At 50.4% G+C, this 23,671-nt stretch overlaps 12 protein-coding genes across 12 annotated transcripts; 8 read left to right on the forward strand and 4 right to left on the reverse strand.

Moving 5' to 3' along the window:
* Positions 1-111: 111 nt before the first annotated feature.
* BJX67DRAFT_135 (aurora family serine/threonine-protein kinase) lies at positions 112-1,663 on the reverse strand. The gene is made up of 3 exons (XM_071024585.1): positions 1,439-1,663; positions 420-1,382; positions 112-371 (listed from the first exon to the last, which is right to left on the reverse strand). Exons 1-3 carry the CDS (start codon positions 1,526-1,528, stop codon positions 237-239), a joined length of 1,188 nt encoding a protein of 395 aa, XP_070891229.1. The 5' UTR covers positions 1,529-1,663; the 3' UTR covers positions 112-236.
* Positions 1,664-1,806: 143 nt separating this feature from the next.
* On the forward strand, positions 1,807-3,404 carry BJX67DRAFT_338905 (TIP41 family protein). Its single transcript, XM_071027625.1, has 3 exons — positions 1,807-2,297; positions 2,365-2,758; positions 2,830-3,404. Exons 1-3 carry the CDS (start codon positions 1,960-1,962, stop codon positions 2,953-2,955), a joined length of 858 nt encoding a protein of 285 aa, XP_070891230.1. The 5' UTR covers positions 1,807-1,959; the 3' UTR covers positions 2,956-3,404.
* On the forward strand, positions 3,033-4,715 carry BJX67DRAFT_220 (uncharacterized protein). Its single transcript, XM_071025722.1, has 3 exons — positions 3,033-3,519; positions 3,627-4,011; positions 4,089-4,715. Exons 1-3 carry the CDS (start codon positions 3,454-3,456, stop codon positions 4,601-4,603), a joined length of 966 nt encoding a protein of 321 aa, XP_070891231.1. The 5' UTR covers positions 3,033-3,453; the 3' UTR covers positions 4,604-4,715.
* A 112-nt stretch (positions 4,716-4,827) lies between these two features.
* On the reverse strand, positions 4,828-7,201 carry BJX67DRAFT_376080 (bifunctional aminopeptidase/epoxide hydrolase; the record flags this gene model as incomplete). Its single annotated transcript, XM_071031804.1, has 10 exons — positions 4,828-5,436; positions 5,490-5,718; positions 5,778-5,791; positions 5,856-5,981; positions 6,039-6,088; positions 6,158-6,227; positions 6,277-6,394; positions 6,453-6,672; positions 6,741-6,825; positions 6,878-7,201. The coding sequence occupies 10 exons, from the start codon at positions 7,199-7,201 to the stop codon at positions 4,828-4,830; spliced, it is 1,845 nt and encodes a 614-aa protein (XP_070891232.1).
* Positions 7,202-7,502: 301 nt separating this feature from the next.
* BJX67DRAFT_267 (uncharacterized protein) lies at positions 7,503-7,852 on the forward strand. The gene has a single exon (XM_071026450.1). The coding sequence runs from the start codon at positions 7,579-7,581 to the stop codon at positions 7,792-7,794; it is 216 nt and encodes a 71-aa protein (XP_070891233.1). The 5' UTR covers positions 7,503-7,578; the 3' UTR covers positions 7,795-7,852.
* BJX67DRAFT_338914 (cystathionine beta-synthase CYS4) lies at positions 7,652-9,761 on the reverse strand. Its single transcript, XM_071027626.1, has 4 exons — positions 9,439-9,761; positions 9,342-9,376; positions 8,606-9,282; positions 7,652-8,540 (listed from the first exon to the last, which is right to left on the reverse strand). Exons 1-4 carry the CDS (start codon positions 9,696-9,698, stop codon positions 7,911-7,913), a joined length of 1,602 nt encoding a protein of 533 aa, XP_070891234.1. The 5' UTR covers positions 9,699-9,761; the 3' UTR covers positions 7,652-7,910.
* Positions 9,762-11,574: 1,813 nt separating this feature from the next.
* BJX67DRAFT_376082 (hydrogen/calcium exchanger domain-containing protein) lies at positions 11,575-13,176 on the forward strand (the record flags this gene model as incomplete). Its single annotated transcript, XM_071031805.1, has 4 exons — positions 11,575-11,985; positions 12,044-12,435; positions 12,486-12,782; positions 12,852-13,176. The coding sequence occupies 4 exons, from the start codon at positions 11,575-11,577 to the stop codon at positions 13,174-13,176; spliced, it is 1,425 nt and encodes a 474-aa protein (XP_070891235.1).
* Positions 13,177-13,590: 414 nt separating this feature from the next.
* On the forward strand, positions 13,591-15,325 carry BJX67DRAFT_376083 (uncharacterized protein; the record flags this gene model as incomplete). The annotated part of the gene is made up of 4 exons (XM_071031806.1): positions 13,591-13,766; positions 13,837-14,116; positions 14,173-14,652; positions 14,708-15,325. The coding sequence occupies 4 exons, from the start codon at positions 13,591-13,593 to the stop codon at positions 15,323-15,325; spliced, it is 1,554 nt and encodes a 517-aa protein (XP_070891236.1).
* Positions 15,326-16,273: 948 nt separating this feature from the next.
* BJX67DRAFT_691 (uncharacterized protein) lies at positions 16,274-17,053 on the reverse strand. Its single transcript, XM_071035311.1, has 2 exons — positions 16,653-17,053; positions 16,274-16,479 (listed from the first exon to the last, which is right to left on the reverse strand). Exons 1-2 carry the CDS (start codon positions 16,876-16,878, stop codon positions 16,373-16,375), a joined length of 333 nt encoding a protein of 110 aa, XP_070891237.1. The 5' UTR covers positions 16,879-17,053; the 3' UTR covers positions 16,274-16,372.
* Positions 16,698-18,690, forward strand: BJX67DRAFT_639 (putative RNA binding protein). Its single transcript, XM_071035280.1, has 2 exons — positions 16,698-16,753; positions 16,836-18,690. The coding sequence occupies exon 2, from the start codon at positions 17,229-17,231 to the stop codon at positions 18,384-18,386; it is 1,158 nt and encodes a 385-aa protein (XP_070891238.1). The 5' UTR covers positions 16,698-16,753; positions 16,836-17,228; the 3' UTR covers positions 18,387-18,690.
* A 527-nt stretch (positions 18,691-19,217) lies between these two features.
* Positions 19,218-20,056, forward strand: BJX67DRAFT_376085 (putative cyclin-dependent protein kinase complex component; the record flags this gene model as incomplete). The annotated part of the gene is made up of 2 exons (XM_071031807.1): positions 19,218-19,255; positions 19,297-20,056. The coding sequence occupies 2 exons, from the start codon at positions 19,218-19,220 to the stop codon at positions 20,054-20,056; spliced, it is 798 nt and encodes a 265-aa protein (XP_070891239.1).
* A 767-nt stretch (positions 20,057-20,823) lies between these two features.
* Positions 20,824-23,320, forward strand: BJX67DRAFT_368988 (ankyrin repeat domain-containing DHHC palmitoyltransferase family protein; the record flags this gene model as incomplete). Its single annotated transcript, XM_071030697.1, has 6 exons — positions 20,824-21,135; positions 21,197-22,000; positions 22,053-22,125; positions 22,187-22,451; positions 22,499-22,611; positions 22,665-23,320. 6 exons carry the CDS (start codon positions 20,824-20,826, stop codon positions 23,318-23,320), a joined length of 2,223 nt encoding a protein of 740 aa, XP_070891240.1.
* Positions 23,321-23,671: the final 351 nt, after the last annotated feature.

Genomic DNA, 23,671 nt, shown 5'->3' on the forward strand with positions numbered 1-23,671 from the left:
GTATATTCACTTCCTAAGTTTTTGTAGATTTGGCGTAAAGGGCTGTTCATTGCACTATAATGTATCATATTCAGGACGCTGATAACATGATAGATTCTGTATCCCGAGATACGGATGCTGAAAATTGAACCAAACCAGTCGAACTCCTTTCCCTCAAACTCCATGAAAGCGGGAAAAAAAAAACTTGAACCCAAGTATGTAACACCAAAACCCCTTGCAATGTATGCAATTGTACGTTATACTTTCCCTTCCTTTGACGGCCCGGAACTCCGTTTAATAATTCGATCGTCTTTGGCGCAATGTTTCAGAATCCAGGGGTGTTTCTGGATCTCATCGAGCGAGATCCGCTTCTCAGGGTCGAGCACAAGCAGCTAAAGAAGATTAGTACGCGAGTTAAATCAACGGGTACAGTAGCTTACTTTCTTGATCAGATCCTTAGCCTCAGAGCTCACAAACGAGGGAACCGACATGTCCGCACGCTGAATCCGCCTTTGTGTCATGACAGGCGTATCCTCAAAAGGCGCTTCTCCAACAAGAAACTCATAGGTTAGAACGCCCAAGCTCCACAAGTCAATCTTCTCGTTATAAAAGTTGTCTTGCGACCCAGACTTGAGCATCTCCGGAGGCAAATAGTCAAGTGTTCCGCACATTGTTTGTCGTCGATTGTTCGGCGCATGGACACTCCAGCCAAAGTCGCTGATCTTGATCTCTCCATGAATGCCAACCAGAATGTTCTCTGGCTTGATATCGCGATGTATAACATGCTTTTTGTGCAGGTACTTGAGCGCAGAGGTCATCTGCGCGATGTATTGAGCAGCCTTCCACTCAGGAAATCTATGCTCTTTACGCAGATGTTTGTAGAGCTCCCCCCTACCGGCGAACTCTAGAATGAGGAAGATTCGCTTGCTGTCCTGGAAGTGGCCGTACAGCCTAAGGACATTCGGATGGCGGAGATTGCTTTGGATTTCGATCTCCCGTCTGACCTGCTTCTGGACTCCACCCTGCTGCAGCTCGGATTTGTGGAGAACCTTAAGCGCACATACGAAACCGGAAGAACGCTCTTTTGCGAGGTACACTCTGCCAAACTTGCCCTTGCCTAGAGGCTTTCCAATCTCAAACATCCCAAGATGCAGCTTTCTGGGCGCTTGCTGCTCGTAAAGCTGCGAACCCGAGCGTCGCTCTTCTCCGTTCTCGTCCAGATCGCGTAATGAGGAGCGGTTCTGGTTACCTTTCCCTGGGGAATGGGCAACGTTCATAGAATTAACTTTGTTCTCATTTGTGTTCTGCAAGGCCAGCTTGAGCAGATTTGACCTGTTGGCGCCGCTGGTTAAGTGTCCTGCGACCCCAAGCCCTGACAAGGAGACCGCAGTTGAGAGGGAACTCTGGGTGAGAGTATTAGCAGAGGGGTCTCGGTGTACGGGAGATGCGGCTGGAATACCTTGTGCTTGTAACCTGCCTTATTCCCGCTCACAGCATCATCTTTAACAGAAAGGTGCTCGAAGCGAGCCTCCAAGGCCTTCGTCGCCATGGCAGCGAGTTGGAGGTGAACTGGGGGTGATGGAGAAGTAAAGAAGATGGGGGGAATTAGAGGACGGTATCCTATGCAAGCATCTCTGAGAGCTCGAAGAGAGGTATAATTGGAGTTACTGTTAAAACTGCCCGCTACCGATGAGAAAAGGAATTGGAGGTTGAAGAGAGCCGATCGGGTGTTTATGGGGACCAGCTGCACGAGCGGTCACCGCGGCAACAGCTCGGACCACACCTTTCTCCGACTGTCGCGGGGTCTTGGATGTGCCTCCGCAGATAGTTACTTGTAGCGACAACGACGTTTCAACAAACTTGGTCGGGTTACGGCTAACATTCCAAGACATCAGTGGCTGATAGCAAAGGCCCATATACCAAAGTCGCAAACTCCGATACCCCTGAATTTCATCACCAGTTTCCGACACTGTCGAGAACATGACGTCCGATCATCGCGCCGCCCCAGTCGCCATCTTGGGGAGTAACACAGCGGCTGTGTCGCCTTCTGCGCAAACGCCCAACGCTATTACCGTTAAAGGCTTCAAGATATCAACCCAGAAATTCCCAATACTCAAAGCAGAGCCCATTGAAGCTATGACCAAAAAGCTTGGCATCTCTCCGCCGGAGATGATATTTGGCGACAATTTTGTTGCAATCGAACATGAGAAGAGTGGATGGGCGATCAACTTCAACGCATTTGACGCTTTGGATCGTGTCGATAAAACAGGCGAGTCTATGCTGAAGGTAGCGTACTCAAAAGAGTGGCAGAAAAGCAGGTAACTCGGCGCTGTCCATGACACTGATTCCAGTTAATTTGTGCTCTGACGACTGATTAATTACTAGAGAGGCAACCCATGATGGCATCAAGGAAGTTGTCAAGCCGTTTGACTGGTCATACAGTACGGACTACAAAGGTACCGTTATTACCTCACATGGTCACGACTTCCAAGAAAGCTCAAAACCCATTCCGATCGAACTCCTCAAACGGCCCGATCCCATCTTGTTCTTCGACGAAGTGATATTATACGAGGATGAACTAGCCGATAACGGTATCACCATGCTGTCTTGTAAAGTTCGCGTCATGCCAGCCAGGCTCCTCCTTCTTTCGAGATTCTTCATGAGGTTGGATAACGTTCTCTTGCGCCTTCGAGATACAAGAGTATTTGTCGACTTCGAGAGTGCCGAGGTTACCAGAGAGTATCAATCCAAGGAGTGTGAATATGAAGCTGTGAGACAGGTGTGTTGCAAAAATTAAATCCTGGGGCCATGTGCGAAAAGCTTTGAGTAGGAGCTAACGGATTACTGTAGAAACTCGCGAGCGCGAGGGATGATATACCCGCCATTATGAGAGATCCAAATAGACTCTCTGATATTCTTCCCACTATCGAGAAGCGACTAGAGCGGGCCTCTCTTGCCAATCAATGGGAGGATTAGGGACCATCCTCGTGTTCTAGAATCCATTAAGGTCGAAAAAGAGATGTGACGGAGCCGTTCGGTGAACAAACACCTGCAATGGTTCTCTTTTTAGCGACGAATCAGTCCTGCCATGTCGAGCAACCGGCCTCCAAATAGCGCCAGCCGACCTCTGCCTACGTTGCACACGCGACGCCTGGTAAACACCCCAGTTGCGCCGGAACAGGAAGTTTCGTGCTCTGCCAGCTATACTGTGATATAGCAGATCCGGCACATTTTCAGCTTGCCGTTCTATTCATCCGTGCTCTAGGTGCCATGGATTGACTCGTGCATAGTATTCAGCTATAGCTCTAACTAGACGCATTCAAAGCTTCGTGCTTGCCATCTTCACCAATCAGGATAGGCGTGAACAACCATGGGAACAACAAACAGTGCAAACATACGACATCATCTTTTTCCATAAATGCTTCACTTGATTTAGCCGCGCGAAGTTGTTCTCAAATCAATTAATCCTTCGAAATGCCCTCTAAGAATCTGACGCGCCTGTGGTATCAGGAGCTTAGCCATCACTTCGCTAGATCTCATGTACTGCCCCCATCCGAACTTATCATTAGCCCTGTTCTTCCGTCATCCGCCAACAATCCTCAAAGACCCATTGGCGTTCCTTTCAGGTGATCTAATTGACGATGCAGACTCAAATGCTCTTTCGACCTCGCGCATCATTTACGCGCTCGCTACGGTCACTATGCACCCCACCCGCGAGTTCGCGTGGACGGACCTCTCTCGCGTCAGTCTCCATATCTGAGGTGCAAAACAGCCCCCTCCGACGACGAACACCTGCCCCGATCACCGCTGCAAATGTCCCAAGCTTCCGATTTACCTCACGTCTTACACGAATAATTGCGTCGCGCCCAGCCGCCGAGACCTATGTCGCATACGGAATGACCCAGAAGCTATTTGAGGCTTGTTCGAGCCAGGCCGACTACAAGATACCGCAGTTACAAGAGAAGGGCGCTCAGGTTCCCAAGACCAACGCCGGGGAGGATCTTGGTGCTGGAGAGGGCTGGTGGTATAATGGTGTTTCCCCCCACGGCGCTGCACCCCACTTTTGTGTGTCGGATGGAGCTAACGGGAGGTTGCTACGCTGTGTACAGAATTGGGTCTTCTCCCGACTTTCTCGACATGGTCTCAGATTACGTTTCTGCATATGTACCTTTTAATAGTACGCCTGCGCGCGCTTCCATCCCACGAAAGTCTACAGACGTACTCCCGTCATTTGATCGATCACTTCTCACATAACGCGGAGCATCGCATGGATGTGCTGCATGGCTTGAGCAGCCGCGCTATCCGGAACAAATTTCTTAAGGACCTCTTCATCCAGTGGCGTGGTGTTCTCGCTGCGTACGATGAGGGTTTAATCAAGGGGGATGCTGTTCTGGGTGCTGCTGTGTGGAGAAACCTGTGGAAGGCTAGCTATCATGGCCCGGATGGAAAGGAGATTGAGTGGGAGAAAGTGGCGCGTGTTGTTGCGTATATGCGCCGGGTGCTTTCGGAGCTCTCTAAAATTGACGAGGGGGATTTGATCTTGAAGCTGAGTTCCCAGAAAGGTGGCAGGGGCGGCATATTTTCGCCGTCTGAGGCAGACAAATTGCTGGTGAAGGGCAAGTAATGATTGGGTACATTACATTAACAAGGGGTGCTATTTTTACATTCGATACTTGTACGATATATTTTGGGTTATGCTGAAGGCTTTGACTGTACTATAGGGAAAAAGCGTGGATTCTGTCATCAATACTACCATGATTTGCAGAATGGTATCCATGATTCTAGTTCGGACATGACCACTAAATCCAGAGAAGCCCGCACAGCGTGTAATGAGTATGATTAAAGTCTTCATGTGTCCTTATTACCGAACAGATCCTTCTCAACCATGCCCCGGCAAATCGGGTGGTAGAAGTCCCTATTCATCTCGAAGGTTTCAACCGCCACCCGACGGTCGACCTTTTGTAAGGCCCGGTACAGTGGACGCACAAATTTCATCCGCCCGATTCTTCCTAAAAGATCGGTAGTGGGCTCAAGCACGCTCGTGTCACCAGCCTTGAGACCGACTCGAAGATAGAGATTGGAAACTTCGATATTCTCGCTCTTGGCGAACCCATAGACGTCGCCCATCAGCTTGGAGCGCTCGGCCGTCAGAGGCTGCTCAAAAAGGAGGACTTGCTCCAAGAAGACCACGATCTGATTTGCTGTCAAGTCCTGGATATCGCTTGGCTGGGGCTGGAATGATTCAGACGATCTCCATTTCTTAGCCAGCTCGTATACCACATCGACTAGCGAGGTGTCAAAGTCTGGTTTGGGGGGCAGCCCTGGTTTATAAAACCAGCTGTCCCAGTCGAGCTCCTGCAAAAGCTTGGAGGCTTCAGCGTCGGGAGCGAAAAAGTCTAGCACTGTAGACTTGAATTCGTACGAGTCCAGTGATTTTCCTTTGAACTTGGTGAAATACTAAAGAAATTCAGCAATCTGTCTCCGTCTCTCAGAGCGCTCCAGCCACCTACGTGAGGGATGAAGTGGTCGAATTTCTCCTTTCCAACAAGCTTCTCTAGCAAGAATAGGAAGGTAAAACCCTTCTCATACGGTATCGAAGAGAATGCATCATCAGGGTCGTGTCCTTTAAGATTCGGAACTAATTTGGTAAATTCGTGATCTTCTCCATAGTGCTCCACGGAATTGCTGAGCGACTCCCAGCCTATTATAGCTGAGAAGTGACGGTACTTTTCGCCGTGTCTGCAGTCAAGTCAGTTGATAAGAGTTCAGGCTGGAAATACTACGATAAAAGCACGCACATTGCACTCAATATCTAGCAGATTGTCAGCCGCATTCATTCTTAATCACAACGCTAGTGCCTTATTATCAAAACTTACCCGTCTCTCGAGATAGACGGTCCAGCCTTCGTTCAGCCAAAAATGCTCCCATGAGGCACTGGTGACCAGATTGCCGCTCCAGCTGTGCGCAAGCTCGTGTGCGATCACGTCGACGTTTTCCCGATCCTAACATTTTTGGTAAGAGTCAAAGCGAACGACTGCTTCGGCTAGAGGAGGACACACCTTCGAGATAATACTTGGAGTGCAGTATGTGTAAGTCGGATTTTCCATCCCTAAGTTTTCGTGTATAAGTATATGCATCATAGGCAACGAAGTAGAGTGAGTGCGCTTCGAGCACATACCTCCGTATGGGAAACTAGGAGGCAGAATTAGGACATTGAACTCCCCCCAGGCGTATGGATAGATTATTTTCTAGACGTAAGTGAGTTATTGATTTGGCTGTGCGTTAGGATAAACAAACCTCTATTGTCGTTATGAACCTTTCTGTGTCGGCCTCTAGTTCCCACTGGCATTCCTTAAGCCTATCGGGGCTTGTGGCAACCCTGCTTCGAGGACCAATAGAGGCTTCCGTAATATCGCTACACACGTTAGATAATCACGCTCAAACTTAGTCTCAATGGGCGATTTGGCGCTTACCCGCTCGCTAGAGCAAACAAATAGCTCGGCATCGGGACTTTCTGATGGAACTGATAGAGGCTTGCGCCAGATTGAGAGGCGCCAGGAGAAGCTCGAACAGGCAAACCACTAGCGATTACAGGCAGGGGAGAGGAAATATTGAAGTCAAAGGTAGACTTCACATCAGGCGTGTCCTGGCATGGGAAGATCGACCGCGCATGGATAGCCTGGCACTGAGAAACTGAATTCTACCCGTATGAGTTTTTTTGTAATGGCAATTTGGCAAGAGCCATATCAATGGTTACTCACACATATAAGGGTGCTTCTTTGTTGATGTTTGGGCCGGCGTCAGCCACTGGAGGGCGGTGCATTTCTCGGTCGTTTGAACGGAGATCTGGGTCCCCATCAGCGTGTACGGCGCTGGTACTTGGACGCCTACAACATACATTGACGTCGATAAATTCATCAATTCCTTTCGGTTGGTCCAGCTCTATTTTCAATGCGCTGCCATATGGCCCTAGGGGAGGGAGAAGCTCCCATTTTGCGGGGTTTCCATCAACGTGGACGTCACCGACGGAGACATGGCTAGAGTCGAGGATAATCTCCTTTGACTCGGCGTGAGTGATCGACTTTAGCTTGTGGACAACGTTCCCAACGAGTTTCTTCTGCTCGAAGAGAATCTCGAAATTCGCTGTCGTGTGCTTGCAGGTCCAGTTATTGTAATTGCTCAGGGTGTTGGGATCCCGAGGAGGATTGATAAGCGTTGCCATGCTGCGTGTGTAATGCTGGAGGGAACCAAACTGCCTGAGTTGGGAAAGCGATGGCCTGGTTAGATGCGTGAACATGTCCCACAAGGAGCTGGACTTTTTCCTCTGCAAGATTGTCGTGGTCATGGATACCAGGTATCGTGGAGACGCTAAACCTCATTAGGGAGATGGCACCGAAGGCCCAGGGCATATTTACTAAGGAACAAATCTACAGAAACTCTCTATTCCCGCCTGGGTCGGTTCGGAAAATCAGTAAGATAGCGGCCTGTGTAAGAGATGACAGCAGCAGTAGACCAGAGGGGGACCAAAGTCGGGTTGCGTGCGTGTGGACCTCATGATGAGTGGATAGAGCAGTTGTGAACTCATTGCTCCAGCTTATTATGACTCTTCCTTTTTCGAGCAGGTCTACCTTGAATAGCCGGGGCAGCAGAGATTTGCTTCTCTGGAAAAAGATAATAACGAGTCAACTTGTCATTTGTAATCTAAGCTCAGCTGCCATTTCATGTCATCCGAATAACTCCGCTGTCCCGTATCTCCTTCCTGTGTTGAACCCTATGTTTTCTCTATTCTCGGTTCTCTATGCCTGGAGAATGTAACAGATAATCAGTTTATAGGTTAGAGGTGATGTTGAGAGCGCTGGAAAAAAGAATAACTTGAAGCCAGGAGTAGGGCATGAAGCAAGATAAAACGGAACCTCGCACTGAGCACGAGTCTATGTAGATCCACCACTCTTGCTATGGTGAAGCATCCAGGTAAGAAGGTCGACTTTCGTCACAACAGCCACAGGCCTCAGTGTCCCATTTTCATCTCGATCCGTGACAATTGCAGCACTGTTCCACTCAAAGAAGCGGTTCAATACACTCAAAGGCGTATCCATAGTGATCTCGACGAACTTGCGATCTCTGATATGCGGTCCGGGAATACCCCCCTCGTTCCGATCGTGCCTAAAGCTTGCGAGTCCCATGTCCCGGGGGTCGGTGACAACTTCGGCGATTCTACGAAAGTCGAACATGACGTCTGCGACCAGGCTCTTGCCGGTTGCACGGTTATGCGTTAGGCGGCTGAGTACGTTTCCAAGTGTGACAAGCCCGACAAGCTTCTTGCCGGAGGGTGCGAGCACAGGGAGTTGGTCGAAACCCCTGTCACGCATTATTTCAATGGCGGTTTCGCAGGGGATGTTAGAGTGGACTGTCGTGACTGGCTTCAGTCTTAGTGAGCTGACTTTGTGCCCGACGAAGGCATCATCTTGTGTTTTAGGCTGTTTGGGAGAAGATACGGCGGTAACTTCAGTTGGGAGGGATGGTAGAAGGTCGTTTGCGGCAAGCCAATCGTCGTCAGCGAACTGTAAGAACAGTTAACATACTGTTACATGCGGAAACCTAAGGCCTCTATGATCATCTGTCTTACCTTTGTGAGGTAGCTTCTGATGCTGTCGGGCAAAATAACGACGACAACATCATCTTTGCCGAACTGGTAATCATTTGAGGCCTGCACTAGGGCAGAGATAGCGCTTCCACTACTCCCGCCAACAAGGAGACCCTCCTCAGCTATCAATCGGCGTGAGAATTTGAATGATTCCTTGTCGTTTGTCTTGTACCACTTGTCGACAGCATGCTGATCTAGCACCTGGGGAATGAAGTCATATCCGATACCTTCAACTTTGTACGGCTCGTTAGCGTGCTCCTCATTCAATGTTGCCGGTAGGGCCAATATTGAACCCTGAGGATCCGCGGCAATCACTTGGACGTTGGGATCATGCTTCTTCAGGCCGCGTGAGAGTCCGGTGATTGTCCCACCCGTTCCTGCGCCGGCAACAATCGCCTTGATATTTCCTTTCGTTTGAGTCCAAATTTCTTCCGCAGTGCCTAACTCATGAGCTAGCGGGTTATTCTCGTTGCCATACTGGTCTAAAATATGGGCATTTGGCATCTCTTTCTCAAGACGCTTGGCAACGCCGATGTGGGATTCGGGTGAGTCGTACGCTGCTTCGTTAGGAGTACGAATGATGGTGGCGTTCAGGGCACGTAGAACAGAGACCTTTTCAGCGGACATCTTTTCCGGGAGAGTTATAATAGTCTTGTATCCTAACGTTTTTGAAAGTTGGTCAGTTATAGTCGCGGTGCGAATGAGAGGTACCACCAACCCTTGACGGCCGCGACAAGAGCCAATCCAATACCGCTAGGAGACAGCTCGAATCAGAATATATGCCTGAGAAAGGGCTCAAAACACGAAGGACTTACGTGTTTCCACTTGTAGGTTCGATCAGAGTGTCGCCCGGCCTAATCTTGCCCGATCGTTCGGCCTCCTCAATCATGCGTAGAGCTATGCGATCCTTGACGCTCCCTCCTGCATTAAAATACTCCAATTTCGCGTAAACCGTGGCTTCAATCCCGAGACTCTCTGGCAATTTATTCAACTTCACGAGGGGAGTGTTCCCGATGTGCTGGGTGATGGTATCGAGAGCCACCGGTGGGATGGCTGGTGTTGTTTCGGAGGACATGCTGACCGGCGCCCCCGAGGGAGAAACGAAGAAACGGTGCTGGGCTTGATGCTGGCCGAAGGGTGAAGGGTTGCGAGAAAGAAAAGTTCGATAACATGACGGAAACAGGTGTTGGCCCCTCCGCCGACGATAACCGACCGCCACCTTCGCAATTCTGCTGCCGTCTGGTATCAACTTGACTAGTCCCTATCCGGAACTATGTATCGTTTTTCGTCTTGCCTTCTGGTTCGCGCACAGTTCGGCATCTTATGAGCATCGATCCGAGAAGATGCCACCAATATCCGGATACGATGCGCATCGCGACTGCTCTCTTCTCCGGAGTAGACGCCAGGTTGCGATCGAGCCGTCGATCAAGATCCGAGACGTGCATCAACAGCTCTCAACTCTGGAGGGCAATTCTCAGATTACACTGTACGGAATAGTGCAGTTGGCGTGGTCAATTCCTCGGGCAGAAACGAGAAGCTGAGAAGGCTGGAATAAGATGCCACAGTTCCACTGAATGCTGTCCTCTCCCTACCATGAGGCGCTCAGCTCCAACAATGTGGGGAGGAACGCCCGAAAAAGAAACCAAGAAGCCCTGCCCAGGTGGGCATCCTCCACGTTCTTGGGGAGGAAAGCTCAGAATTGATGATGTCAGACCCGTCGCAAGCTCACACAACATACTTGGGACATCCTTGGGGTCATCAGAGGGCCATTATTGATCTGCTTCTTCAGACGGACGAGGAGACGTACGGTCCACCGCTCCCTGGCCCCTTGAGCCTAATTTCTGCCGATCATGGCTCTGCACTTCTCGCTCTCCTCGTTTAGATGTCACCTTTGGAGGAATGACGATAATTATCACAGACTCTCCCCAGCCAAAGGTTCTCCCACCTTTTTTGAGAGGAAGGCCGATCGACGATGGAGACTGGCAAGTTGGCAACCATCTTCCAACCCAAGCCCCAAGCGCTGTTTGTGGGGTGGACTCCGTCCGTCCCGGAGGATCGCCAAAAAAGGGTCACCCTAACCTCGAAAAAGCAAAAAGGAAACAGGACCTCCGGAGACAATCATTGTGAAAAGGGGCGGAGTGATTCAGTGCTCAGGTGCAGGCCTTTGGCCACCCCACCTGAGGGATGCATCCAGCAACATGGATGTACTTCCAGAGCACAACTTTGCGAGGGTAAACAGGTGTCAGGGGAAATTTTGATGAAACTTCTTTTCTCAGAGCCACCTTCCCAGCCACTGAACCTGCTGCTCGAGCCGAGCCTTGTTGAGTTGAGCCAAGTGGTTTCAAGACTTTTGTGCCAACTGCCAAGGCATCGACGCACATCAGTGTTCCGAAGAGCTTAGGCCCGGACCAGCTCGTCCCTCTTAATTTCTTGACGGCCACAAGCCAGTCCATTGGTGAAATCAAAGGTGGCTCTGACTTCAGCTCTTCCCCCCCGGGTTAGTCTCGAGCGATTTTGGCTCCTGCTCTGCCACATGTGCCCACTATTGCCAGCTCACAGGTGGCTTTCAGCCGTCGACTCAAGAGATCGTCCACAGACTTCCTTTTCAATCATGAAAATGTGAACTCGTGCCACCGTCCTGGAGTTTCACCTTTGCTGGAGCACTCAGTCCTTGACTTTGACGTTCTCACCAGGGCTTATGAGCACTTCACATACGATCTGAAACCTCCCGCCTGTTTATATTTTGGAGCATGGACAGGTGATTTGTTTTTTTTCTTTGCTTTCGTGCTCACTTGCTTTCCCTGGGCTTCGGCTCTTCTTTGACTTCCGAGGCCCCTGCAATTGAGGCTTGGTCTCCTGCAGAGTCCTCCAAAACCACCGACATACGCTTCCCAGACGGCTCACCCGCGAGGCAGTCACCAAGATACCCAGCCCGCGCGTCTTTGCCCACAATGGCAGACACACGGAGTCGACCTTCGTCGTTCCAAGAGGGTAACGAAAGCCTCCTGATGTCGGACTTGAATCGCCCAGTCGCCCAGGCTGAGAATGGCGGCATGCTCCCTGTACATCATCACGAGAAAGGTCGCGATCCACGCCGGAATTTCTTTCGAGTCCACACTGCTGGACAGAGCGGACGCAGCGGCATCCATCCCCTTCTATTTCTGCAGGTGTGCTTCAGGAGCACTTGCACTCTTTCGATGATAGTCAATATTCTTTGGCCATTCGTCCCGGCTGCGATCGTTATCCATTTTGTCCGACCGGATCTTCATGTCTGGGTTTTTGCGCTCAACTACATCGCAATGGTACCCGCTGCGAACTTGCTAGGTTTTGCTGGTAGCGAGCTTGCCAAAAAGCTGCCAAAGGTAATGTCACCCGTCGCTTAGAACTCGGATGCCGTTAAAAGTCTTACACGCGCGGTAGGTTTTTGGCGTCCTATTAGAGACGACTCTTAGTTCGGTTGTTGAGATTGTGCTCTTTATGGTCCTAATTCATAACGATGAGAACGGTAACCTGATCCCGGTCATTCAGGCTGCTATCCTGGGATCGATATTGGCTAATCTTCTCCTTTGCTTGGGATTATGCTTTTTTGTCGGCGGTCTTGGCCGTGAGGCCCAGGTATTCCATGAGGCTGTCAGTGAAGTTGGCTCCGGCTTGTTGCTGGTTGCAGGTTTTGGCCTGTTAATCCCAAGTGCTTTCTACGCGGCCCTAAATAGCGGCAGCACCCATGCCATCGCCACGCCCGAAGAGATAACACGTTCCGCCTTGAAAATCAGCAGATCTACTGCCATAATTCTCCTCGCTGCTTTCTTGATGTGAGTTCCACCGACTTCTATATGACATGAAACGTGCTTATCCTTTTAAGGTATCTATTCTACAACCTCCACAGTCACCACACCATATTCGATGAGATTCTCGAAATTGACGAGAATCGAGATGAGGACCGTGAGAAGGAGGAGAAGCGGGCAAAGCTCACACTAACAGAGTGTTTGATAGCTATCGCTATATCTCTGACCTGTGTTTGCATGTCAGCCGTCTTCCTGGTGGAGGAAATCGAGCATATCGTCCACGAGCAAGGCGTTTCAGATAATTTCATGGGCTTAATTCTCGTTCCGGTGGTTGAAAAGGCCGCAGAGCATTTGACGGCAATTGACGAAGCTTGGTAAGTGCTTTTGACTTCGACAGTCACCCGTTGAGAGTGGTTTGTTGATCTTGTGTGTTTCTCCAACAGGGACAACCAAATAAATTTCGCCCTCTTCCACTGCCTCGGACCGTCGATCCAAACTGCTTTGTTGAACGCGCCCCTCGCAGTCATCGTTGGCTGGTGTCTCTCTAAGGACGTCAGCTTGAACTTTGAGATTTTTATGATCGTCCTCGTGGTGTTGGCGATTCTAGTTGTAGGAAATTTCCTACGGGACGGCCGATCGAACTACCTCGAGGGAGGTCTTTGCGTCCTAATATACATTATTATCGCTGTTACTACGTGGTATTACCCACAGGTCGAAGTGCATGGAGGTGGTGGTGCCGAAACCGAAGTCGCAGCTCATCGAATTTAATTCGCGATATCACTTTGGGATCAAGTTAGTAACTTTTAGCGGGTGTTCTTTCCGATTGCTGTTGGAATCAGATCTGTTACCTGCAGAAACCTGAGTATTTCAATGAATCGTGGCATTTTGGATTGCTTGGTCAGGAGAGTATTGAAGGGACCAGTTTTGTGAATAGCGATTGCCACCTCACAGGCGAAAAGTCTTGATTCCAGCCTAGTTGTGCAATAGAAAAGTTAGGTGATGAATTCTCAAGTGGCCGCATTTTATATAGAATGGCTTCCTACCTGGAGATGACGGGAGTCAGACCTGCATCCCCACGGGGACGTACAAGTGTCGTGTGCATGCCAAGCATGATGCCAGTTGTTGACCGTGGGATCGAATTTCTGGCTGGTCGAACCACCGAAGCTTGCGACCACAACAACAATGCCGGCAGACCCAACACAGGTTGTTATCTCCGCGCTCAAAGACAGGAATATACCATTGAAGCGCGATGAGATAGCAGCTGTCTTCCAGGATGAGGTCGAGAACGCCAAAAGTACACAATGGGTGCAGGAACATCTGACCCCGGACACGCTTCTGTCACAGGAGGAGCTGACTCTGTACGATGCTCTGGCGCGATGAAATGATCTCAAGATTCTTGGGCTAATGGCTAATGTTTGATTTTTACAGATACTCAAAACTTGAAGATTCGGGAACCTTGCCTAGCATTCTCTCCCACACGGACATTACTTCGACGCGACCCCTCCTGGACGAAGACCTTCAAAAGGCAATTGAGGTGTTGAATACTTCCACAGCGGAAATACAGAGGCAGACCGACTTTCTTACGGCCAAGTACGATATTCTTAGCCGACAACTACAGCGAGATAATGACCGAGAAGCCAAGCAGATGAGGGAGGTAGAAAGGTTACGGCAGAAGCACGATGCGGGAAGACAAAATACGGCTGCAGCGGTAATCATTCTTCATTCTTCTGGGGATAGAGACCTATTGCTAAAAGGCGTGTACAGTCAAGCGAGCTGGCGCATGAGTTGGAGGTCAGCCTGAAGAATGAATCAGAAAAGTCTTGCATGGACGGAAGGAAGATCCTCTCCGCCTTGACGAAACGGCTGAATGAGGATGACAGACTGCTGTCCGACCTAGAGAGGCTTGCAGGAGGAGTCAAATCTTCCTCCGACGATGCCACCATCATGAAGCGAACATCGGATTTGAGCGCGGCCCTTGCCAGATATGTCGCCGATGAGATATATTGTCGGCTTGACCGACTATATCTAGAAATATTCTCTGGTGGAAAGTCTGCCCCAGAAGCTCCAGCGGAAAAGGAATCGGAAGTTATAGCTGGTCTAGAGGAAGAGTTGGATTCTCTCTATCCCGAAATCGATATTCTGTCCGAAATGTCAACAAGGCAGCAATTCGTCGAACCTATCATGAGGGAGCTTCAAAACCATCATGGCCAGCTACGGATTGCCTCCCATCAAAAGCTAGATCATGTATGCCCCAATCCCTCAGCCCGCCTTGTCTGCCTCGTTATTAATGCCTCATTAGATACTTGGAATGGTCACAGGCCTGACCGCATCCGCGGAAAGCCTTATTACGAAATTACAAGATCGCGAGTCATGGTGTGCCACGCTGGAGGCTTTCGCTTCCACTTATCGATCCGAAGTGGGGGATCAGATTCTAGATTCGACAAGCTCAAGGCGGGAGACAATGAGAAGGTTTTCCACGCAACCAACGCTCCCCGCTACTCAACCTGGGAAGCAGCCTAGCCCATTCCCTGAATCTGAAGCCTTAAATGGTCTCCTACGGCGCATCGGCCTCTCATTTGAAGCTATCTTCCAGGCTGAAGAAATCGAGGGAGGCGTCCATGCCCTCACACGGGAAAGACAACACATGCTTGACGGTCTGCGCAACTATGGTACTGCCAGTGACTTGCCGCTGGCGGCTGAACTACTCCCGACTGACCGCGCAATCCGACTTCTTTCTTCCTCATTAGAGGCAGACTCGTTGTTCACTACCTCGCTGTCAAGTGTGGAGCACGAAAAGAGCCTCGTAGAGCTCGAGTCCAGATTAGGCCGTATACGGAAAGCAATTGAGAGGCTCAATCAGGATGTTGTCTACCAGCGGGACAAGACTCGAGAGAAATTTCTAGAGAGGTGGGGGTAGGGACGTTTCGGTGTTAGCGACCCGTCAGAGTTACCGATGACTTCTGTCTCTGCCTTTACAAGGGCGATACAAGGGCGAGCTGCTGCGGCGTCCTAACAGTATTACGATGCCTGCCCGCTCAGTGCGAGTCCAAGCTCTCCACTGGGATCTCTCCAACACCAACAATAAGCAACACTTGTGATTCGACAGTTTTACTGTGGCTGGTACAATACGAATTGCATGCGGCCAGACGTGAACAACTGAGCGGAACATCCTCGCGCTGACGCTACCAACACCACAGTTGTCAAGGCTTGTGGTGGCGAATGACATACTTGTCTAGTGGACCCTTCTGTGTGCGGCTCTTTGATTCAGATATGATGACTCGTCTGCCTCTGTCCTGGAGTAAACATGCGGGGACACCAATCGGGACAATGTGGCTTCCAAACCTTGGGAAAGCAATGGATTCTTATCTGTGGGACTAAATCCGTTATGGGCCTTTGGATAACCACAGTGAGCGCGTGCTTCTCTTCTGATGTGCCAAACTCTTCCCACAAGTTTGCCACGGCACACAGCCACCGCTCACCGCCACAACCTCATTAAGACCACGAGATCCAATCACCCAACAACCACACGCGCATCTCTTCAACCATGTCCTCTTCGCAGCAGACACGAGGCCATCATTCGCATTTTAATCAATAGGACAGCATCCATAATTTTGACCTGCATTCAAGAAACGTCGGATCGTCCCGCTCCCTTACTGAATATTTCCCCCGGCCCCATAATACATCCTCGAGCATCAAACTTGGCTATCCTTCAGGCGTACCGACAAACTGCTTCCCTAGTTATGAGACTAAGTCCGATTATCCTTTAGCTGCCCTCTTGGAAGAAAGCAATAGTAATAATAGCTCAACGACAATACACGCGCCCGACCTCCCATTTGAAGACCCATCTTCATTGTGATGTCACCTGCCCTTTGTCCACCCTGGTGTGGGTGAAACCTGCCCGGATGACTCGAGGTCGTTTCTGAGATTAGCAGCATTCTCAGGATCCAGCGACCGCCACACGGCATCAAGGATGGATCTTGAAAAGAGAAACTGCGCGAAGATTCTCGTTGCAGAGACCAGGTACATAGCAGCTGAACATGGTGGGCTGTGTGAAAGGGGAAGGAGATGGGGCTGATTTCGCGCATTCACTAGACAGCCTAGTCTCTCCCTCACATCCTCGGCCTTGCCAAAGTCGGGATGAGGAGCGGAGCGTAGTGTCCTGCATCCTGGAGGCTAGGCTGCAGTGGAGGGATATGAGGTTAGGCAGGTACCCGCCGTCCAAAGTTCCTGAGGTTGTGACTTACCCGATCGGGAGTCTCTTTGATAAGGCGCATTCTGAGGACTTTGAGACAGCTCCTTTGGAACAACTATAAAAGAGAATTTGTCGTAACTCTTCACTCCACAGGTAAATATATACCCATAGAAAGGGTCGAGAATAAGATCACCTCGAGCTTCCTTATGAGTCGCGTATTCTGATACAAAATCAGGCGCTCGCCTTTGAACCCATGACTTCGACCACATGTTCTTCATTCATGACAGCGCCTTGAAGAAGATTCACACTCACTACTGTCACAAACAGAGCGGATCAAGGCATTCCTTCTCCTTTGTCAGTTACTACTATGTGGAATCTTTGTGTTTTGCTGTTGTTTGGCCCTTTGTCCAGCAGCCAGACTCGTTCGAGACGCGCGAGGTTTCGATCCAGTCGCTTTCGATCACCTATATTTGTACTCGAGGCCATCTCATCTACCGGGGTTTCTTGCGTGTTTGCCAGGGCGCCTTCACTCTGTTGCCAGAACTACGCAGAGTCCAACATTGCACCAAGAAGTTTCTGGGAAACTCCGGATGTGCCTCGTTGATATACACTTACTGACGTACATACCATGGAGATCCGAACGAGAAAGGTCATTCGAAGATACGTGTCTAGGGACAGTGGGGGAGCATGCAAGCGTCCAAGAATCTATGACCAGGGCGAATACTACTACAGACGGTATGCTCAGCGCCGGGGGCCCGAGGAAAGGTACTCACCAACGTACCGCATTATCGAGACAAGGGAGCCATTAAAGCCCAGGGCAAGCCTCAATACACTGTGGAGACGAGACTCATCACCGATCCGAAGTCAGCCGTTCAAGATGTGCTTGCCATTTGTTAAACGAGTGGTGGAGCCGACGAGAAACGACTATGAACGCAAACCGAGAGGCCGCGCCAGGTCTCCACGCCCGTTTGTGGTGGATCCCCCAGAGATACGATATGCATGGCCGAAAACCGAGAGAGCAAGATCTCTCTCCCCAGAGATTCGGTACATTTCACCACGAAGGGGATCTTCTCCTCGACCCATCGAAAGAGAAGCCTCCGTGGTCCTTCAAGAGAGCCCAAGAGAATCACGTCCATTAGAGCAGCGTAAGGGACCCAGACCGCCACGCGAGCGGACGCCTGTCGTCGAGCGTGAGCCATTGAGGCGAAGGCAACGCCAGCAAAGCATCGAAATCCACCAGTCCCCAGAACGGAGAAGAGAACGCAGTGGAAGCTCGGGAAGACGACAAGTCCGATTCTCGGACGACATCGACTATGTTGAGCAGAGAAGCCGGGGCCGGGGGCGGTATGACCCCCGCCAGCCCGAAAGCGACGATGATGACAGTATCCGGGAACATATTCGGCGCCGGGTCTTCGGACGGAGGGTGCCTGGGGATATTGATGACGGGCCGCGGCATCGGCGTTTATCGCCACAGAGGCCGACATATCGCGGGTCAAATCCATCATGGCTCCACCGTGCAGAAGCTTCCATCAGATCAAGTCCAGCATACGGAAGAGGTCGTTTTCGGCCGCGGATTATTCAGGACGGCGACCGCGACATTTCAGAAGCCGGAAACCGTATCTACACCGAGGCGCGGAGAAAGAGAAGTCAAGAAAGAGCTTTGTATGACTGCATATCCAATTCTAGCTCACGCTGGAGACGTCGATTTGACGACATCCGGGACTTCAGCTCTGAAGATGAGAGCTACCTCCGCGGCTCCCGGCCATATGGCAGGCGTTGGCGTTGAGTTGGGGATATAATTTATGCAGTTCGACCAAAATTCGCCATTTCGGGATTTTCTTGGGTTTCTCCAAGGTCTTTCGTTTTCAAATCTCCTTTGTTTGGGTTGGGGGCTTATGAGGCGTTAAAATGGTGGTGGTCGGAGCCTGGTCCTGATTTCGGATTCTTACACATGAAGTCAATTTCGACATAGTGATACAATCCAGCGTTCTTGAGACGCGGTGAAGGCTTTATTGTTGTAGCACATGGACGTAGTTGAGAGGAGAAGTGACCAAAGTCCAAATATCCTGTCCGTTTGGATCAACCAAAGCCAGAGAAAGATAGTCCCGGACGAAAGAATGCCCGGCAAGCCCAAGGTCCACGAGGGCGACTGTCAACCACCCAAGTTTCGGCTATGACAACAAGCAGTCCACGAGAGATTTGGGGCTCTCGAGGATTCATCATGAGTCCTCTAGATGGGGCGACAACTTCATATTCCAGAAGGTGATTTTATTCGACTGCGCAGGTTCTACACTCTCTTGTGGGTGATTAATTTTGGGCAAGTATTCACGCGCCTCGCATCACTGCGGGTGCTTTGTTCAAATGAAAAGCCAGTTGGGACACTAACAGCATCGTACTAGCGAGTTGGATATATAGGAAGGCGACGATATCTCGAGGCCGATGGATCTATCTCTTTGATCCCGACATTGCTAATCTTCTCATCCTTCACCTCCGCCTCGAACCGAAACCCGCGCTTCCCTCCTCGTTTCCCGTCCATCTTCTCCAAGTGTTAGCACGTCGCGAGTTAGCTCGATCTCTGATCCGGTGCGCGAATCTATAGTCAGGACATAGTCCGACCATGCCCCTACCACACACGAACGCGCTATACAACTGTCGGTATAGCGATACGTTTCTCACCACAATACTAACTCCCTCAGCCGACTGCGGCCCATTGCGATGAACGGTAGGGCCGCCGAGGGTGAACCGAGGGGCTCTCCCGATACGGACGCCTCAAAGATGCCGGGGACGCGGGGCCCTCTTGAACAACTAGGAAACGACTCTACTGTCTATGCCATGGATGTATTTGAGATATCTCCGGAGACAGCCTTAGGGCTGTTGTGTGTCGCTATGGACAGCCTAGCCGCCAACCCTTCTACCCAAGGTATGCAGAGCGGGATATCGAGCGGCGGCGACACGCCGACAAGAGTTACCGAATTGCATTTCTCCCCCACGGGCGAAGATCCCCTCGGCCGTGATTCCATACAGCAGTCTGTGTTATCCAAGCGATTCCTCTCGAAGCGAGAACCTCCAATAACACTCAAGGAGTACCTGATGCGACTGCACCGCTATTGTCCAATGTCCACGGGGGTTTATCTTGCGACGAGCCTGTACATCACAAGGATGACAAATGTGGATCGAATCATATCAGTGAACCGGAAGAACGTACACCGTCTCGTCCTCGCGGGCCTGCGCGTGGCAATGAAAACCCTCGAAGATCTAAGCTATTCCCACAGCCGGGTCGCCAAAGTTGGAGGAATAACTGAGCGGGAACTATCGCGACTGGAGATTAGCTTCTGTTTTCTCGCAGACTTCGAGCTTCGCGTCGATAATCAAATGCTAGTTGACCAAGCAAGACTCCTGCAAATGAATGCTCCACATGGAAACGGAAACGGAAACGGACTCCATTCGGCATCTTAACTTTGGGTGCATTTTTGGCACAGGGACAGCACTTGGAAACAATACCCCGAAGCTCGGCATTCCGAACAAAATTAGCCAGCTGAACTTTGCACTGTGCGCTACGAATTCCATTATTTTAATGTTTGATGAGCTTGGAAACCTCTTGCAGTTCTTGTGCCCACGATCACTGAGGAAGAATCAATGCGGCTGCCTAGCATCACACGAGACTTTGCAGAACACGAGCGGCTGCGTCAGAGGGGCTATTTTTTCAGCCGCAGTTCGTGGTGGACGCGAAACCTCAAATCGAAAATGCATCCAGGAACACAAGAAGAATTTGTAGATAATCGGGAAGAACCTATGTTAATTTCAATGTAATTCTACTATCAACTCTACAATTCTTCTGGCTTTGAGGCGCAAACCAATCGCCCTCCAGCCTGGGCAGCCAAGTGTTAGCGTCCGCAGTGAAGCCAGCGATTAACAAGCAGGCCGATCCGCCGTCCACAGGTCTTTTTCGTCTCCCCTTTCCAACTCCAGCATCACTCGGTACGGCCTTCTTTTTTCGAATCTCCTTTCTTTTCTATTCCTTCTTTAATGCAAGTGAGACCATCGCGTCTTGAAACCAGTGTTGTTTTGTCTTGTTCGTAAACTCCGCAATGCTTTTCTAAGCCTACATAACGCCTCCCCGAACTGTATCGTGTCGCTCTGGCCCGGGCTTCTTCTCTCTTTCTTGATTCAGGAAAATCAGCCATTACCACTACAATATCCCTATACCTCGACCGAAGACTGAAATGTCTTCCGGCGGATCCTCGACTGGCCCGCAAGCCAGCAGCGGCAGCAGTTCTACAGCCTTGGGCTCAAGTCCGCCTTCCCTACCATCAGGAAAAAGCGCCGCCACTCCCCCGAAAGCCTCTACGGAAGATGTTTCGGTCGAACTGAAGAGTAGGAAATCGGAGCGCAGTCCAGTCAGCCGTTCGATTCCTCTCGGAGAAGATATTATGCAGATTGCTCGGATAGGGGAGGTATCCGTCATGCAAAAGATGTTTGACGAGAAGAAATTTACCGCGAAGCACACGGATGAAGAAGGAATTACGCCGCTACATGTGCGTTGGTACTCTTCTTTTTTTCGCCGACTGATGTGCTAACCATTTCCTTTGCTATTAGTGGGCCGCAATCAACAATCAATATGCGATGTGTAAGTTCCTGATCGAATCCGGGGCCGACGTGAACGCGAAAGGAGGAGAGTCCGTTGCCACACCCGCGATGTGGGCAGCCCAGCGGTGTCATTATTATATCGTGCATTTGCTTCTCCAAAACGGTGCCGACCCACTCCTTACCGACGTCCAAGGCTATAACATCCTACACCTGGCGACTATTGACGGCAATGCATTCTTGCTTGTCCTACTCCTGCATCAAGAGATACCGGTGGACGTCTTGGACCAACAGGGTCATACAGGGTTGATGTGGGCCGCTTATAAGGGATATCCGGCTTGCGTGGATCTGTTCTTGCGCTGGGGGGCGAATCCTAATGCCGTCGATGATGGTGGGCTGGCACCGCTCCATTGGGCTCTTGTCAAAGGCTCCCTGCCATGTGTTCAGAAAATCCTTGAATACGGTGCAGACCGATTCGCAAAGACGAGAGATGGCAAATCGCCAGCAATCGTGGCGCAGGAGATGAACACAACGAATGTCTGGTATCGTGCCCTGAACGAATGTGGTTACGATCTGGACGGCAGCAAAAAGGCTCTTCCCATGGGCTTAGGGCCTTGGGTGCAAGACAAAAGCATCATGTCCAAGTTCTTCTTCATCTGGCCGTTTCTACTGATCTTCGTGGTTCTCTGGATTCTCAGCAATATGGCCATATATGCTGCCATCCCTGTTGCAATCGTGGTGGTATTTGGACTCCAATGGATAGCCAGGAGGGCCGCCAGTGAAGGCCCTACCGAATACAGGGTCCTCCAGAAAACGGTAGGTTTGAGTCCTGCCTGATGCTGGCGCAATTTGCTAATCATTTTATTAGCCGTTTACGTCTGGTGTTTTCGCGGGCTCTTTGTTCTGGGTCTTTGTCAGATATTTGTTATTCGTGCTTCCAGGTAAGGGTGCTCTTTCGCGATGTGTTGTCTGTAGACATAATACTGATATCATGAACTTTAGCGACATATTCTACGTCTCCTTTCTTGAACATAGGTTTTACTGTCTTTGCTTCCTTGACAACCTACTTTTACTTCTTTGCCATGATGGCGGATCCAGGATATGTGCCGAAGCTTGGCAGCAGGAACCAACAACGAGCGGTGATTGCTGAGCTATTCGAGGAATGGAAGTTTGACGAGGAGAATTTCTGCGTGTACTGCATGGTTCGAAGACCTCTTCGCAGCAAGCATTGCAGGCGTTGCTCACGTTGCGTTTCCAAACATGACCAGTTAGGTGCCAACCCAACTTCTCCGATGTGCGATGCTAATCATGCAGCCACTGTCCCTGGATTGATAATTGCGTAGGTGCGAATAACCTTCGCCATTTCGTTCTATATATCCTCTGTCTAGAGGTTGGCATTATTCTGTTTATCAATTTAACTTTCAACTGTGAGTATCGCCCTCCTCAGGAGCGAAGGGTAAACATTAACCTGTATTGCAAGATATCAACGGGTTGCCGGCGACCGTAGAGCCAAAGTGCAACGTCCTGAATGACGAGATATGTGGCTTTGTGCTTCGCGATACCTTTACTCTTCTCCTTAATATTTGGATCGGTATACAGCTGGTCTGGATCACTATGCTTTGCGCCGTTCAGCTTGTCCAAGTGTCCCGAAACCAGACAACGTACGAGAACATGAGGGGCCACTCGATCGATAGAAGCTATCCCAGCTCGCGAGCTTTCGCTTCTGCCGTCGCTGCGGGCACGACCTCATTTGACTCCGCCGGTCTATCAGCTTCTGGCCAAGGGCCCAACCCAGCGCTGGCTCATGGGGCACATGGGCGTAATCGGAGGGGCGGCTGTTTGCAACAGTGGTCATCCCTCCTCGGGTTCGATGCATTCTTCGCAACAGCACGCGATGGCCTCCGGGATGGCCATCGTGCTGCACGGGCCAAGAACCCATTTTCGCGGGGTCTTGTCATGAACTGCCGCGACTTCTGGTGTGATCCAGCGCCGTACTTTGGAAAAAGAGAGCCTGGCTCTGCCATGCTTGGTGGCGAAATAGTCAACTACAACCGGATGTATGAATCGCCTTCTAGAATGCATACCGGTGGGGGGTACCGGAGCGTGGCGCATGAAGAACCTGGAGATATTGTATAAAGTCAGTTCAAATGTGAGTTATCACCTTGGGGAGGCTGATGTAATAATTATTGGATGATCCCATTGTTCCACGTCTGTGGATTTCTGAAACGGGGCCCTATGTTCTTTGCCCAGTGTTGCATACAGTTGTTCCTACTTAATTTCTGTATATATCTTGAGAATTATCACTAGTTAATATCCATAAAATACTAATGCGATGAATATCAGCCCGTCGGAGCGAGAACCAATACCAATTACAACCACAAGCGACAGATATTAAAGCGTAGCCAAAACCCCAGATCCGTCAATCCCGATGGCACTGAATGAAAAATACACATTACCAATTTACCTGCCAACACCACAGGCTGCAGG

Source organism: Aspergillus lucknowensis (genome assembly GCF_044049455.1).
Source record: "Aspergillus lucknowensis strain CBS 449.75 chromosome Unknown BJX67scaffold_1, whole genome shotgun sequence".
NCBI lineage: Eukaryota > Fungi > Ascomycota > Eurotiomycetes > Eurotiales > Aspergillaceae > Aspergillus > Aspergillus lucknowensis.

Excerpts from the sequence above, each read along its gene's own strand:
- BJX67DRAFT_135 (XM_071024585.1), bottom strand. The coding sequence starts at position 1,528 with ATGGCGACGAAGGCCTTGGAGGCTCGCTTCGAGCACCTTTCTGTTAAA. Across the intron at positions 1,383-1,438 it reads AGGCAGGTTACAAGCACAAG|AGTTCCCTCTCAACTGCGGT; the intron begins GTATTCCAGCCG and ends ACTCTCACCCAG. Across the intron at positions 372-419 it reads CTAAGGATCTGATCAAGAAA|CTGCTTGTGCTCGACCCTGA; the intron begins GTAAGCTACTGT and ends AATCTTCTTTAG.
- BJX67DRAFT_338905 (XM_071027625.1), top strand. The coding sequence starts at position 1,960 with ATGACGTCCGATCATCGCGCCGCCCCAGTCGCCATCTTGGGGAGTAAC. Across the intron at positions 2,298-2,364 it reads AAAGAGTGGCAGAAAAGCAG|AGAGGCAACCCATGATGGCA; the intron begins GTAACTCGGCGC and ends ATTAATTACTAG. Across the intron at positions 2,759-2,829 it reads AATATGAAGCTGTGAGACAG|AAACTCGCGAGCGCGAGGGA; the intron begins GTGTGTTGCAAA and ends GGATTACTGTAG.
- BJX67DRAFT_220 (XM_071025722.1), top strand. The coding sequence starts at position 3,454 with ATGCCCTCTAAGAATCTGACGCGCCTGTGGTATCAGGAGCTTAGCCAT. Across the intron at positions 3,520-3,626 it reads ATCACTTCGCTAGATCTCAT|ACTCAAATGCTCTTTCGACC; the intron begins GTACTGCCCCCA and ends TTGACGATGCAG. Across the intron at positions 4,012-4,088 it reads AGAGGGCTGGTGGTATAATG|AATTGGGTCTTCTCCCGACT; the intron begins GTGTTTCCCCCC and ends CGCTGTGTACAG.
- BJX67DRAFT_267 (XM_071026450.1), top strand. The coding sequence starts at position 7,579 with ATGACTCTTCCTTTTTCGAGCAGGTCTACCTTGAATAGCCGGGGCAGC.
- BJX67DRAFT_338914 (XM_071027626.1), bottom strand. The coding sequence starts at position 9,698 with ATGTCCTCCGAAACAACACCAGCCATCCCACCGGTGGCTCTCGATACC. Across the intron at positions 9,377-9,438 it reads GAACCTACAAGTGGAAACAC|CGGTATTGGATTGGCTCTTG; the intron begins GTAAGTCCTTCG and ends GCTGTCTCCTAG. Across the intron at positions 9,283-9,341 it reads TCTTGTCGCGGCCGTCAAGG|GATACAAGACTATTATAACT; the intron begins GTTGGTGGTACC and ends CAAAAACGTTAG.
- BJX67DRAFT_691 (XM_071035311.1), bottom strand. The coding sequence starts at position 16,878 with ATGAAGAACATGTGGTCGAAGTCATGGGTTCAAAGGCGAGCGCCTGAT. Across the intron at positions 16,480-16,652 it reads TCAAAGAGACTCCCGATCGG|CCCCATCTCCTTCCCCTTTC; the intron begins GTAAGTCACAAC and ends GCGCGAAATCAG.
- BJX67DRAFT_639 (XM_071035280.1), top strand. The coding sequence starts at position 17,229 with ATGGAGATCCGAACGAGAAAGGTCATTCGAAGATACGTGTCTAGGGAC.